Below are 15645 nucleotides of genomic sequence, written 5' to 3'. Positions count from 1 at the left end.
ATTTTCTCGTGTATTTTACAGAGTGTATCTGTTATCTATGTAACCTGTGCTTTTCTCGTTTTTTTTCCAGCTTGAATGGCTGCCTCTGTGGCTACACAGCAGCTTATTTATATAAACTATAAAAGTCTTTCTGAAGAAACATGAAATTTTTACCTGTGCAGGGCAACAGTAAGTTATATTTTAATTACTTTAAACACTTTCATATTTTGGGGTTACTGTTCCTTTAATATACTAATCCACGTTGACTGAAAGAATACAACATACAAGGCATTTCAACACTTCCAAAGCTCAGTAGTTTTAAAGCTATATGAAGACGATGTCTGCTTTTGGGAACAAACCAAATAACTATTGGCTAGGAAGCTGACGCACTACCCTACTGGCTGTCCAAGCTTGTCACTGCCAAAATAAATAATGATACCGTTCAAGTTTGGGTCTAAATCTATAACTAAGTCTATGACAGGTTATAATAGCTCAGCTGGACTTCACACTAGTGCAACAACTAAGCACTAGGCTTACCACTGTACCATGTATTTTTCTTTCATTAAAATTTAAATTTATTTGTTGTAAAATTGCTTCTGACTCCAACCCCACAGCTTTGTTTGTATCCCCTGTACAGTACAGACATTTTTTGCTGAATTCTGTACCAAGCAGGGATATCTGTAACACAGGATAAAAATGGAAGTTAAAGAAAAAGTACCACTGGCATTTTTTATTTTATAAGAGGATGGTCATCTAGGGGTTAGAACTTCCTAACAATTTTGCGCCCCACAGTTATTCTACCTTTCCCTCTCCTTTAAAAGTGCACACAATTAGGGTTCAAGATTACATTTGGGTATTGCCTAAATACTTTGTGGGGGAATCAGTATTAAAAAAAAAAACGCTTCAATTCAGCCCTACGTTTCACAGACAAAAACATCCAATGACAATGTATATGGATAGGTAACAAACACACCTTACAAGCATGGCTTTCCCTCTGGATGGATAACTTTATACCTACAGCATTTTTGTTCTAAAATGGAAAACAGTTGTACTGGAAACATTTGGCCTTGCTATGGACCCTCACAGCTGTATGAAACGGCTGCGCAGAACAGAATAGTAACTGGCTTTAATATAGTACAGTGACTCCTTGTGATATTACAAAATGACCAATTACAGGGTTTTTGTACATTTATTCATAAAGGTGTCAGACAGGTTTCTCACATTCATCATGAATACTGGGCAGCTGCCGACAGGTTAAGGGAAATGTAACAGAGGTTATGTTACATTTATTAAGCACTGGCATATGTGTTAGAATTAACTGACAAAGTATAGATCTTATATAGAAACTTTTTATTTTTGGGTGTTACCTTGTAACCAGTTACATGTACAGGTTAGTTATATATAAAAGAACTTAAAAAAAATCAAATAAATCCTGTTCATTTTTTTGGCACATAACCAACATCTCAGCCGCACTGCTCTGTTCTTGCTAGCTCTCTTTGCTTATTGGGGTAGCCATGATTTGCACAGTGTGTAGAACGTTTAATCACAAAGTACCAGTCTGGCTGGGGGCCATGGAGCATAACTGTTAAACACAATATTACAAATACACAATGTAGCCACGCCATGGCATACAGAGAGATGTGTGTGTGCATATTGTTGAGCATAAAGATATGTTTCACACATACAGCTTGCTGTTCCATCTCATTTGACAACTGGCCCTGTGCATATAATAATTATAATGCTCTCAGTGGTATGGTTATTGCCTGCTATGAGTATTTGTTACGGATAGGCCAGCTTCCACCTTTAACTTAATTCTAAGCTCACACAGATCACAAGATGCTCAGAACTGTGACCCTAAAAAAATAAGAAACGGAAGGCAGACAATACTTCCCAGAGCAATACAGGTATTGGATCCCTTATCTGGAAACCCATTATCCAGAAAGTTCCAAATTAAGGAAAGGCCATCTCCCATAGACTCCATTATAAGCAAATAATTCTAATTTTTAAAAATGATTTCCTTTTTCTCTGTAATTAAAAACAGTACCTTGTACTTGATCCCAACTAAGATATAATTAATCCTTATTGGAGGCAAAACAATCCTGTTGGGTTTATTCAATAAATAATTTTTAGCAGACTTAAGTTATAGAGATCCAAATTACGAAGAGATCCCTTATTCGGAAAACCCCAGGTCCCAAGCATTCTGGATAACAGGTCCCATACCTGTACTGTTCTTCCAAGCTATATTTTGTTTCCAATAACATTTCAAAAGCTTCAGAATAAAAATACCATGATAAATTCCCTTTTGATATCACTTTGGTGTGACCATCTGATTGAGACGAGTATTATGTGGATGTTATACAGCCGGCAAGAACCTTTACTGGTTACTTTTCCTACTTTATAGCTTGGTAGGTTAAAGCGACTGCATATACCCAAAAACACCTTTGCTAAAAATTAAACACAATAAAGAAATCTTGTGTTAAAATTACATTCTGCCTATAGTTTTAATTTAAAAAATCCTCATCTTCCAATTTTTTTGGCATTATAAATTACTTATTTAAAAGTTGGGCTATTTTTACTTCCCCTTCCTTCCTTTATAAATATGGCAATTTGTTCAGAACTCCCTATCTACCTTTGAACAGACAAATCCCTCCCCTTTCTAAGCAGCTGCCTTTAAGCAGCTCATTATCAGGGGCTTCTCGCTGGACAGGTATTTTTTTTTTCTTTTTCTTTTTTTTTTTCAACTCCTTGTTTGAACTCCTAAAGTGAAACTGGCTTCATATTCTTGTGTATTGCCAGAAATAACAGAAACCACAAATATTTCTTAATTAAAAACATAGGCAAAATATATGTTCAGCATAAGATCTAGTCATTGAGCTCTCATTGAAAAGGGGTATATACTGTCTCTTTAATAAGTGTCTTCGCAAACATACACATTAATTTTAGAGTACTGATAAAATATTAAGCTATGAAATTATACAGAGTTTCAGAAGCTATGCTTTTGGCATATAAAAGACATTATACTGGACAATAAAAAAAAATATACACATATATTACTGGCTACAACCAGCATGCATTTTGCACAGCCTACCATGAAAGAATTGTATTGCAGATTACAGTTTAATTAAAGAATGTAATACTAAGCGTCTCCTTTCAACCAGGCAAAAAAAAACAGCAAAACTTACTGTCCCAATTTATACATATACAAATATGCTCCAGGTTGTTATTAAAGAGAAGGAAAGAATTCACTGCTGAGTGGTGCAAATTATCAGGGGTTCACATACTGCAAGTTATACTCAGAAATGTGTAGCAGGAAATTCCCCAGGTGCACAGTGTATGGCATATTTGTAGAATAGTTAAAGCAAGCCAGCTTGCTTTGTTATCCACACCATTATTATATACATGTCTGCAATATCCCGGCAGTGTTTACAACATAAAGCCATTATAAGGAGCACTGGCCCTAAAGCTGAATCAGGGTGCAGCAGCTTGATGTAATAGGTGCTTAGCTTATCCAAACTTTCACCCGAATACATGAGCTAAAGGAAATCCAGTTCTTTTACCACATTATCTTCGGAGCTGGTCAGTTTGTACAGAAAATGGAAGTCCAGCTTTTGTTCACTTTTGAGCAAGTTGGATTTGATGTGGTGGGGCAGGGCATCATCAGCCAACCGCAAGCTGCGCTCATTCACTTGCACATACAGTCCATAATTCTGCGGCTCCAGCACTTGGAACTTTTCAGCACAATCTTGCAACAGCAGCTCTACATTTGTGTCTGGCTTAATAACCAAAGTCCTGCTTTTGGAGTCCAGCTCTTCAAAGGAGATAGTGATGAAATCCTGTAAGAAGATACATATGCTGAGCTCAGACAAGCTGAGAACATATTCACCAAATCCTACTTAGTGAAACACAGTGTTCCTATTCAAAAGGCATGCCATCATAGTTTAAAGTGCAATTTATTTATATAACGAGTCCCTGTATAAGATGCACATGTAGAGAAAACTACAGTTAATTAGATTTGCCTTCCACAAGCACCAGAATGAACTCTGCATTTTAGAGTTCAGCAAAAACTTTAAGAAGATTAGATCTGGGCTGGGGAGCACTCCAAAAATAGGAAACAATAACTGGGTGCCAGAGCTTAAACAAATTGTATAAAAGCAAAAATGTCGGCACTCACAGGGTTTGCACAAAAAGAAGTATAGACTTGATCAATGCAGAAGGTGAAGTTTATTTATCCTACGTTTCAGTTCCTTTACTGGAACCTTCGTCAGGGAAACCAAGGCAGTATAGACACCAAAGTTTAAATACCCGTTTTGGCGCCAGCTTTTTTTAAATATTTACATCATTTATCTGATTTGCACCCAGGTTGTAATCCCTATAAGTGTGTGCCTCAGCCTTTTTATATAATATATATTATATTTTTGAAAATTAAACACTATATATATATATATACTATATACTATACTATATACTGGAGATTTGCCCCTTGATGGGCATGGGCGGGCCAAGAACGCATTGCACAATAAGGGGCATTACACTTCCCTCCTCTAAACCCCCGTGATTCTGGAACAGGAAATGTGCACAGCTACTCGGTTATCACCGAGTTTGTGCACTCCCCGGTGCCCAGTACTGGAGCGCTGTAACAGCGCTAAACTTGGGAGGTGAATATTGGAAGGCCCCAGGAGAGGGCGCTCTGCCCGTGCAACACTTGGCGTTTCTACAGCCCTCGGCTGCCTAGCAACTACCGGCTCTCCGTGCGCCGTCTCTACTGCTGTGAAGTCCTGCCTGGCAGGAGTAGGTCCCGGTCATGTGCGCAACTGACGACGGGTTGTAGCGATCATCCTACTAGCGATCCATAAGGGCTCTGAGGTAAGGGCAGCGCAATGACACCACACATACTGTTTTTATTTTATTTTTTTCTCACTGTCTATCCGATCGCATGTTTGTTTATGTACACTCTGTTGCCTAGCAACACCCCTACTTGGCGCCAAATTCCCACTTTAAAAGCGCTGGGGGATATGCTGGTATATACTCCCTGACGAAAGTCCGTGTATAGGACTGAAACATTGGAAAGAATAAACATCACCGTTTGTATTTAAAAGCTGTTTATTTTTTGCCTTTATATGGAAACCCTGTGAGTGCCGACATTTTTCTTTATGTATCTAAAACCTCTAGCTCGAGCACCCAGGTATTGGAATTTTGAAGGTGTGCTCCCCAATCTTACACTTTATATATATGACCACTAGATGGCATACATGGCACTTGGAAGCTATAAATCACAGCCACTGTTCTGCTGGTTTCGCACCATTATTTGTTGTTATTCTGTACACATCGTTGGACTGGGCCGCTGGGGCACCAGGAAAAAACACAGTGGGACTCGGCGGCCCGCATCTGAACCCCCCGGGCCGCTCCAACGTTCCTTCAGCCTCTCTCCCCTGAAGTGCCGCAGGTAAGTTTAATTTAGGAGCGCTCGGGGAAGAGGGTCGAAAGGTGTTGGGGGTCCCTGTGGGTGGGGGGAGAGAGTATGAAGGCGACAGGGGCCATTGGGAGGTCCAACTCTGTCTGTAACTGTGAAGAAAGCAGGACAGGAATTGATGTAAAACACTTCAGGCTTCCCAATTGTGTGTATATATGTTTTTATATGAAACCAAAATATCAGAGAGCCAAAGAGCATCCTATTGAAATTATATGATAGGAGAGGGCATTTTTTTGGTCTATACATATGCATAAACAAAAAATACAGATATTGCTTGTTAAAATGAGGCAGAATGACATGACATCCTGGACAGGGATCTCACCTGTATAGATGAACGAGACACTCTAGCCTTGTTGAGAGTCCTCCTCCTTTCCCAACGATGAATGGAGTCCTGCACCTCCACACTCAGCTGTCGAGTCACTGTGATCTTATCATAGTTCTTTATGTGCTCCAGAGCACCATATGTTGTTGTCAGATAATAGGAACCTGGAGAATATTTCAACACAGCATGTAATACTATTTAGTCTTGTGCACTCTGAAATCAGAACTCTCATTATCATACTCATTAACAGACACCACATGTATTAATCAAACATCACCGAATGTAGTAAGTTGTGTTTTAGAATCCAAGGGTTATCAGTGGTATAACAAAAAATCCAATATTTTCTTCCACGCAGCAATATAACTGTATAAAACTATGCTTTCTACTATTTTCAGGCCATGTGTGTGTGTGCTCCGAATTACCTCCTGGATAATTTTCACACCAATGCTGCCGGTCGTTTAGTCGATCAGACAGATTAGAAAATTTCGGTCAGACAACGTGTATGGTCAGCTAGGATCCAATGGCACAGTAACACTTTGTTACTGAACTGCTCTTAAAGGAACAGTAACACCAAAAAATGAAAGTGTATAAAAGTAACTCAAATATAATGTGCTGCTGCCCTGCACTGGTAAAAGTTGTGTGTTTACTTCAGAAAGTCTACTATAATTTATATAAATAAGCTGCTGTGTAGCCATGGGGGCAGCCATTCAAAGGAGAAAAGGCACAGGTTACATAGCAGATAACAGATAAGTTCTGTAGAATACAATAGTGTTTTATCTGTTATCTGCTATGTAACCTGTGCCTTTTCTCCTTTTTTCCAGCTTGAATGGCTGCCCCCATGGCTACACAGCAGCTTATTATATAAATTATAGTAGTGTTACTGTAGCAAACACACTAGTTTTACCAGTGCAGGGCAACAGTGCATTATATTTTTATTACTTTAAAGCTCTTTCATTTTTTGGTGTTACTGTTCCTTTAAAGCAATGCTGTCATGGGAAAACTGTTTTTTTTCAAATCGCATCAGTTACTAAAGCTCCTCCAGCAGAATCCTGCACTAAAATCTGATTTTCAAAAAACACAAATAGATTTTTTTATATTTAATTTTAAATTTCACATGGGGCTAGCTATATTCCTCATTTCCAGGGTGCCACATGTGACCTGTGCTCTGATAAACTTCAGTCACACTTTAGTGCTGTGCTGCAAGTTGGGGTGATATTATCACCTTCACAGCAGCCAATCAGCAGAATAATGGGAAGGTGGCAAGATAGCAGCTCCCAGTTCATATTAGGATAGAACTCAATAGTAAGAAATCCAAGTCCGGCTTGGGACTCCAGTTATATGGGAGTAGGAGAAACAATAGGTTACCTGAAAGCAGTTCTAATGTGTAGCGCTGGCTCCTTCTGAAAGCTCAGACTCAGGCACAATGCACTAAGATGGCTGCCTACACACCAATATTACAACTAAAAAAAAATACATTTGTTGGTTCAAGAATAAAATTTTAAATGATAGAGTGAATTATTTGCTATGTAAACTGTGTCATTTAGAAATAAAAAGTATACCATAAAAATCATGACAGTATCCCTGTTGGTATTCATTGCTAATCCAACTATCTGCGCTTTCAAGAAATGAGAGGTGTGTCCTGTAACCACATAGACTCTTGCAAATGATAATGTTTTTATCAGTTATCTCTTGATGTTTACATATGACTTTCTTCTTAGGTGTTTATGCAAATCAATGGGAGCAGCCAGACTGTTTGCCTATGCAGAGGCATTTTATAATGTGCAAGTAATGATGATAAAAGCTATATGCACAAAAAAAATGATTATTAACGATGCACAAAATACAATTTTGTGTGTGCACAACCTACAGGAAATTGCAGGGAAAGCAGGTTCTAGGCACACAGTAAAGTATGGCAACACAACAGACAGTAGGGGGTGCTCGTGCATAATATATCTCACTGTACAAGTGCACAGTTTATTAGATTGCTGATATTGTTAGTTATATTAAGCACAGGTTGTAATTTGGAGCCAATTTTGTAACTCTACCATGAGTTTACAGGAAATGTATTACTAAATTTCAGGACAGCAGGAGCACTAAGCTACAAGACTGAGAGCATTCACTAATGTATAAGAGGAAAGTTGGATTTTTCTGCCAAAATATTTCTTGTTCTCTTACTTCAGTATAAAAGGTAAAACAGTAGCTATGAAATCTTACCCTGCCTCTTGGAAAGCAGTCTAATGTACTTTTACACAATGCTGGCTAATCCAGCTACAGCTAAATTTAGAGACAGAGAAAATGGCAATCCAGGCATCAAATCCCACAGGAGAAAAAGCATTGTACAGTATCCAAGAATCGGCAGTACCTTCTCCTAACTGTAAAGCTGGGTCCATTAGCTCCATCATGTACTCCACATCCTGCAGTAGCTCAGTAAGGTCACATCGAGCTAGCACGTACATAAGAACAGGGAGGAAGTCATCTGCACCATGTAGCTTCCCTAGAGAGATCAAACAGTTTGGTAAATGAGTAACATAAGCACATAAGAATGACATATAAGAATGGCAGGTATAGAAACACTTGGCATAATCTGATGAATCAGCATCTTTGTGTACTGGCACTGAATAATTCATCCTTGAGAGTGGGACTGCATAGCTTGCACCAACTAGAGGCCAGCAATAAATTGATATTTGCCTTAGTGAACATGGCATGCAAGTATTTTCTCAGCTGGGCAGACCCTTAAGAGTCCTTAAGCACAGTTTATAAGTACTCTGCGGCATTTGACTCTGCAGATCGTATGGATGCTGTTCGGTCTAGCAGGGTTCCCAGGAGATGCAGAATTACAATGCCATGTCCAGGCTGTACAGATTCATGTAGGGGGCTCAGTAATTTACAATTACCAACCTAGGGTAAATAACAGAGCACCCATAACATGGCAACTTATTACAGTTTTACAGCAAATGTAACAATAACATCAGCAAGAATGAAGCCACTTAAAGAAAAATAGAAACACACTGTTCATGCGATCAATCAATCAATATGCTTAGTTTAACTGATGTCTCCCTTCAGAAGATTTAGTATTTAGCTTTGGAATAATTTCCAATACTGCATCTTATGTCTAAAATAGGGATGCACTGAATTCAGGATTTGGCCGAATCCATGTGCCTGGCTGAACCAAATTCGAATCCTTAAAAGTATGCGACTTTTAGTTACATATACATTTAGATTTTTCACTGTGCACATTGTTCTCTTTAACACTTCCTTGTCCTTTCTTGACCTTTCACGAAGGATTCAGGTTTCGGCCGAATCCCAAAATAGTGGATTCAGCGCATCCACTGAGGCAGGTCACTGCACTCTTATTAGTTTCAAAAAGGGTGCCCAACCAACAGAACTAGTATTATATTAAGCTTAGTTTATCTGTTGGAGATACATGCAGTGTTGGGCTCAGTTAATAGATGGGTAGTAAAAAAAAAAAAGGAAACACTAGGGGGCTGATTTACTAATCCACGAATCCGAATGAGAAAAATTCGGATTGGAAAACGACCATTTTGCGTCTTTTTCGTATTTTTTGCGATTTTTTCGACGCCGTTACGACTTTTCCGTACATTGTCGCGACTTTTTCGTAACCGGTACGACGCGCGAATTGTCGCGACTTTTTCATAGCCAGTACAAATTTCGTGAATTGTCACGACTTTTTCATTGCCATTATAACTTTCGTGAATTGTCACGACTTTTTCATTGCCATTATAACTTTCGTGAATTGTCACGACTTTTTCATTGCCATTATAACTTTCGTGAATTGTCACGACTTTTTCATTGCCATTATAACTTTCGTGAATTGTCACGACTTTTTCATTGCCATTATAACTTTCGTGAATTGTCACGACTTTTTCATTGCCATTATAACTTTCGTGAATTGTCACGACTTTTTCATTGCCATTATAACTTTCGTGAATTGTCACGACTTTTTCATTGCCATTATAACTTTCGTGAATTGTCGCGACTTTTTCATAGCCATTCCAACTTTCGCGAATTGTCGCAACTTTCGTGTTGAGAGCTCGAAAAAGTCGTGACAATTTACGAAAAAATCGCAAAATACCGATCATTACGAAAAATACGCATTCGGACGCTTTTCGGACGTTCGTGGATTAGTAAATGTGCCCCTAGGGGTCATGTATGGTTATGACTGCAGTAAGGTTATGACTGCAAGTGCATTTGCAGGGGCACCAAATTGTCAGCAGTCAAAAAAAATTCCTATTCATTTAAGGTAATGTGCTCCTTGCACCACTTGGCTCTTCCCGCCTCCTGTTCCAAATTTCAGGGGAACCAATGCCATCTTCAAAACAAATGGTAGCTCCAGGGTTCCCACAGTGGCCAGTGAAATGCTGCAGCACAGTTGTAAAGAAAAAATACAGTTGTAAATGAGCGGAAGCAAACCAAACAAAATAGTTGCTTGGAAATTTAGAATTTTTTTTTTTTTTTTTTTTAAATCCATTACGCCTTGTGTGCAGCCCACCAAGGGAACAAGGATATCATCCTCTATCTAGCTCAGGGCAAATTCTATTCTTATTAAACATTACTTGGGCTCTTATTCGCAAATTGGCAGAAAACAAATTTAGCTAGTAAGAGCACATTCACCAAACTATACAGACATGGGACCGGTTATCTTTCCATAATCTGGATCTCCATACCTTAAGTCTACTCAAAAATAATTTAAAAAATAATATAAGCATTAATTAAACCCAACTGAACTGTTTGGCTTCCAATAAGTATTATTTATATCTTAGTTTGGATCAAGTACAATATACTGTTTTATTACAACAAAGATAAATTAAATCATTTTTAAAAATGTGAGTTTTTTTGTTTGTTTTTTTTAAATCGAGTCTATGAAAGACAGCCTTCCCTTAATTCAGGACTTTCTAGATAACGGATTTCTGGATTACACAACATATTTTTACTGTTTTGTTTTTTTTAGCAACTTAGTGGTAAGGTGTTGGTGATTTAGAGAACATTATTTGCTGTAATAACACGCCTGTCACATAGAAAAAAAATTCTTTTAGAATTCTGCATTCCCTTATTCCTAATAAGACTATGTTAAGCATTTGCACTCAAGCTACAAATGTAACTACAGTGTGAAATGCTTGGGTGCTAGCAGCAGGCAAAGTGCTTTGGCATGAGTGAATGTTTGGTACATCTAATGCCTGAGCTAAGTCATCCCTTTCAGCACTTTCCTGAAGTCTGTCAAAACGATAAAGCTGTAATTCTTATATATAACCTTGTGTAACAATACCAAGAAAGATATCTAACATGAATATGATTTTGACTTGACACCCTAGTTTAAGTCAAGGATTATATTGTAGGAAGTTTGTTATCAGCACTTCTGCATTTAGCCTAAAATGCCTGAACGGACTAGTCTCCACGGACTAGCAATGTAAATTCACATGCTTATGAATGGGGTCAGTATTGGACACTTATGTATTTTTGGGCTACATAAAAGTCAGTGCTCAAATTGAGCAACACGTGGAAAGATCTGCTTGTTTGTAAATGTCCCCAAAGGAGAGGATCTTTGCCCAATTTGGCATAACCTGGTGGTGGGTTAAATAGTGCAGTTGCAAAAATTAGGTTTTTGGGCCAATAACTGGATCATAGTAGGAGCCAATACAGACTTGCAGTTGGATGAGCACATCAGCAACCTCAATGGATTTTAACACCTGCCCAATAGATATCTTTGACACTTGAAGGCATGCCATACAACATGATGGTGTACTGTGCAGGTTTGCAAATCCATTGAGGTTGTTGCTCAGCATTGAGTAGGTCTGTATTGGCTCATTCTATGATCCAATTAATGGCCAAGGATCTAATGATTGTCTGTTTAGATAATAGATATCTATTATTTTGATCTATTATCAAAAGCCCTACCAGAGAAAGTACCACATAATTTCCTTCTTAATAAAGATTTCCAAATCCAAAGTAAGTCAACAGGAATAGAAAACAGTAATAGATATCACTGCAGCTTTTTTAAAATGTTTTCCTTAAAATACACCCACAGCATAATATCAAATGGTTTGATTTTTATAGAATATGCATTTCAGTACCCTAAATACATTTCCTGTGTGACAGATATTGGATCCTTCTCTAAGAACAAAAGAAACAAGATTCTGAGCCATATCCTTTTAACATCTTGAAACCATGGGTTTGGACTACTGCTCTCCCTTTTTAGACTGTAAGTCTTTGTATGTAATGTGTATGTTTGATATATACACCCCTTTGCTGTAAAGGGCCATGCAATATGTTTACGCATATACTGCGTTTGCTTAGATGCCAGAAACATAAGGTTAGTTAAGCAGTTTGCTAAAAGAGTTCTGCTTAGCTGATAAAATGAGGATGTAAACTCAATGTTATATTAAATATCTTTACCATATTTTTCTTACCTGGGCTTCCAGTAGCCATTGAATCATAAATCATTTTACAAGCCTTTAGCAGATAAGATACTTTCTTCTCTGGAGAATAGGTTTTGTGCATGACTGAGAACTTCTGGGTGATCTTTTCCATCACACTGATTTCAGGCACACTGGTGGTTACTCCCAGGTCAGTGGTTGTGATATCCTGAATAACTATCTGGTTCTCTTTTAGTAGCCTAAGTGAGCCATCCTTAGTGTGGATTTCTCGCAGGTATCCCTCAATGGGGGACTTCAGAGGCTTCAGCACACATTTACAGAGGGCAGCTTCAACAATGGCTTCTACATAATGAAACAGAAATGGAAAAGCGGTGTCATAAAAAGGACCTTTCACCCTAAACAAAAATTCCAATATATTTTCTATTGTGTTAGTCAAAATAAACTTTACTTACACTATATAAATCAGAAATGTAACTAAAAATCTGATTTGGCAATCATATATTGTCTGCCTTACATCTATGCCTTTTATTATAAAGTGTTTTATGTGTGGGTGACAGGTCCCCTTTAAACTACAATATTGTATGTAAGCGAGTACGTCGTTTGAAATTAGCAACAAAGCAGCTCCATATATATGTATGTATGTACACATACATATACACACACACATATTATTAACAACTAGGATCTGCATTTCGGTTTGTCTCTTATGTTGCCTGGGTGCTGCTGCAAGGACATCACACAAATATAATAAAAAAGTAGTGCACTCCTGGGGCTTTTAAAAAAAAAAAAAAAAAAAATAGTAGAATATGAGCCATTTGATCTTGGAAACGGCTCCAAGCAAGAGCCAAAACATTTTTTTGCATGATGTAATAAAATTCTAGACCAGGGGCCGGGAACCTATGGCTCAGGAGCCAGATATGGCTCCTTTGATGGCTGCATCTGGCTCGCTGCCAAATATTTAATAAAAAAAATAACGGGGGCATGGCCTGCGCTCGGTGGATATAAGAAGTGTTCTAAGCCTTAGAACACATCTTTTATCCACCTAGCGCAGGCCACGCCCTCCTCTGCATCGCATCCGGCATCCTTGGGACCCACCCTACCTTGCCCCGCAGTATCCGCGGCCAAACATATTGTATGCTATGGCTCTCACGGAATTACATTTTAAAATATGTGGTGTTTATGGCTCTCTCAGCCAAAAAGGTTCCCGACCCCTGTTCTAGACTATTTTTTTTTAACAAAAAAAAAAGTGCACAATACTGAGCTATACACTTATTTTAAGTTAAGACACAGCAGATTGCATACCTATTCGGTCATCTGTGTAGACAGTAGTAGATTCAATCATGGTTTTCAGCTCTGCACTCTGTACCAAGTAACTTTTTAGCTGGGTCATCATTAGACGGATCTCCTGAAGCATTTCTGTGCTTGAACTCTGTTTGGCCATCATATCCAGGCTGTAGGCTTTATAGTCCTGGACTAGATTGCCAAAATAGGTTTCTTTATCCTGAGCCAGTTCAGTGATCTTTTTTTGCAACTTTCTTTCAGCAGACATGAAAGCACTAAAGACATTGGTGATTGTTACAATCGACAACCGGTTTTTGGCTCTATCTAACATAAACGAATGGGTCTTTCTAATGGAAGGGCTGGATACTTTTTCATGGTCGTGGTCCTCCTCAGCACTGCTTGTGGACAAAGAATCCTGTTCTGGACTGGTTACTGGAATAGTTAAGCCACTTGCTGGGGAGCTCAGACTTGTATCCAAGCTCTTGAGTTCTTTGGTTGGCAACCGAGTGCAAGGCTCTTTATTTTTAGCAAAATCCTTATATTTGGAACAGTCTGATTGGGATGTTCTGCCATTTTGCTTTACATCACTACATTTTGCTTTATAATCACTTGATTGTGTCCGAGAACGGAGTTCTTTAACTGGAGAATGACTGTTTTGACCAGGTAGAGCAGGGGCAACCCTGTGAGAAAACTTCTTTGTTCTTGGAGGTGGCACAGGAGGTGTTTTATTTCTTTTCCCCTGTGAAATGCATTGCTGTTCTAGAGTTTCAATATCCTTCTTAATCAACATGATGGTTTCATGGTTCAGGTGAGTTTCTGCTTGGTCTTTTGATACAGACTTAACACTTTGAGTACTTTGCCTTTCTGTTTGCTGAAGTAGCTCCTTCTTTCTCACACTATTCCCTTTGTTTTCTGAAATCTTTCCTGACTGACGTCTTTTAGGAACAACTGGTGCAGACATTGCAGATTTTTGGTTCTGCTCTCCAGAGGAACAAATAGCATATTCTACACTGTCTTTTTTATCTTCTGTGCTGTTAATTTTCATTTCCTCACAAGACTGAGCAAGAGGTTGTACTTCCACGCAAATATCCGTTGATGTATTGGGCAAATCTTTTAACTGGCTTAAGTTTTGAGACATTTGGGAAAGAGGAGGAGTTTGTGAAACAATTGGTGTGTTTGAGGAGGGAGGGTTCTGAGGAACACAAGGAGCATGTGATGTTAAAGAAAGAGATGGTGTCATTGGTTGGTTAGAAGAGGAATGAAGTAAGCAAGATAAAGGTGGAGCAACGGAAAAAGAGGGGGGCCGAGGGGATTTTTGTGGAGATGTATAGGAATGGGAACGTTTATAATTAGGTGGAGGACCAGAGGGAGGAACTGAGGGCAGAGGTGGGTTTTTTAAAGCTGGTGGTGGTGGTGGTGGTGGTGGGGGAGGTCGTCTGTAAACAATTTTGTGAGTCTTAATCTCTGAATTTGCAACACAGTTTAAAAGAGGAAGCTTCTCAGCAGCCAGTACATTGCTACATTCTTCAATAAAAATAGGGCTGACAAACCACAGCCGGCCACTTCCTACAGAAATCTCAATTTCACACGTACAGTTGTTGGCTTCATTTTGTATATGATGGCTGGACCTAACACTGCAAGTTTGAAAGTCCCCATTGCTGGTGCATCTGTGTTGCTTTGCAGCAGCCAGTTTGTTTCCATCTGTAAAAGCAGAGTCCCAGAAACCTACGTAGAATAAGAAAATCCCTACATTGTACATGTGAAATGGTAAAGAATTCATAAATGCAAATTCCACCATAATAATAAAGTAGCTTAGTTTTATAACAGAGTAGCCTTCAGTTTTCAGCTGTCAGCTGTGAAACTACAACTGGCAGATGCTCTTAACAATAGTTTAAAAGAAAGGGAGCCACAAGCTGATAACATTAGAAGCACTCTGTAATCCTGTTACTGTACTGCAATGTGACCCCAATAGCAAATATACAACATATAAAGGGGTAGGAGAACCCTAGGTCTCTTATAGGAAAGTAATTGCTTCATGACATGATATAAATATTCAGCTGATTAAAACTGAAGGTAATTACATTTTCTTGCAAATGCGGCGAATAGAAGCTATTTCAGTTTTAATATAATTTAGATTTAGACCTTTGCTACCATTTAGGTATCTATTCTCATGGGCTCCATTAACTGTTGCTGGGTCTGAT

At 38.6% G+C, this 15645-nt stretch overlaps 1 protein-coding gene across 1 annotated transcript in view; it reads right to left on the bottom strand.

The window, feature by feature from the left end:
* Window positions 1–1305: 1305 nt before the first annotated feature.
* The window catches only part of rin3 (Ras and Rab interactor 3), a 41335-nt gene continuing 26995 nt past the window's right edge, over window positions 1306–15645 (bottom strand). Inside the window, exons 6-10 of the mRNA XM_002933206.5 lie at window positions 13466–15169; window positions 12197–12505; window positions 8134–8265; window positions 5772–5935; window positions 1306–3812 (exon numbers count right to left, since the gene is read on the bottom strand). Of these exons, the coding sequence (XP_002933252.2) occupies window positions 3513–3812; window positions 5772–5935; window positions 8134–8265; window positions 12197–12505; window positions 13466–15169 (2609 nt within the window). The 3' untranslated portion in view covers window positions 1306–3512. The remainder of the gene's footprint in view (window positions 3813–5771; window positions 5936–8133; window positions 8266–12196; window positions 12506–13465; window positions 15170–15645) is intronic.

Source organism: Xenopus tropicalis, chromosome 8 (assembly GCF_000004195.4).
Source record: "Xenopus tropicalis strain Nigerian chromosome 8, UCB_Xtro_10.0, whole genome shotgun sequence".
In the NCBI taxonomy this organism is placed as follows: domain Eukaryota; kingdom Metazoa; phylum Chordata; class Amphibia; order Anura; family Pipidae; genus Xenopus; species Xenopus tropicalis.
Note: the sequence above shows the minus strand (reverse complement) of the source record. Positions and strands in the feature narration are given on the sequence as shown.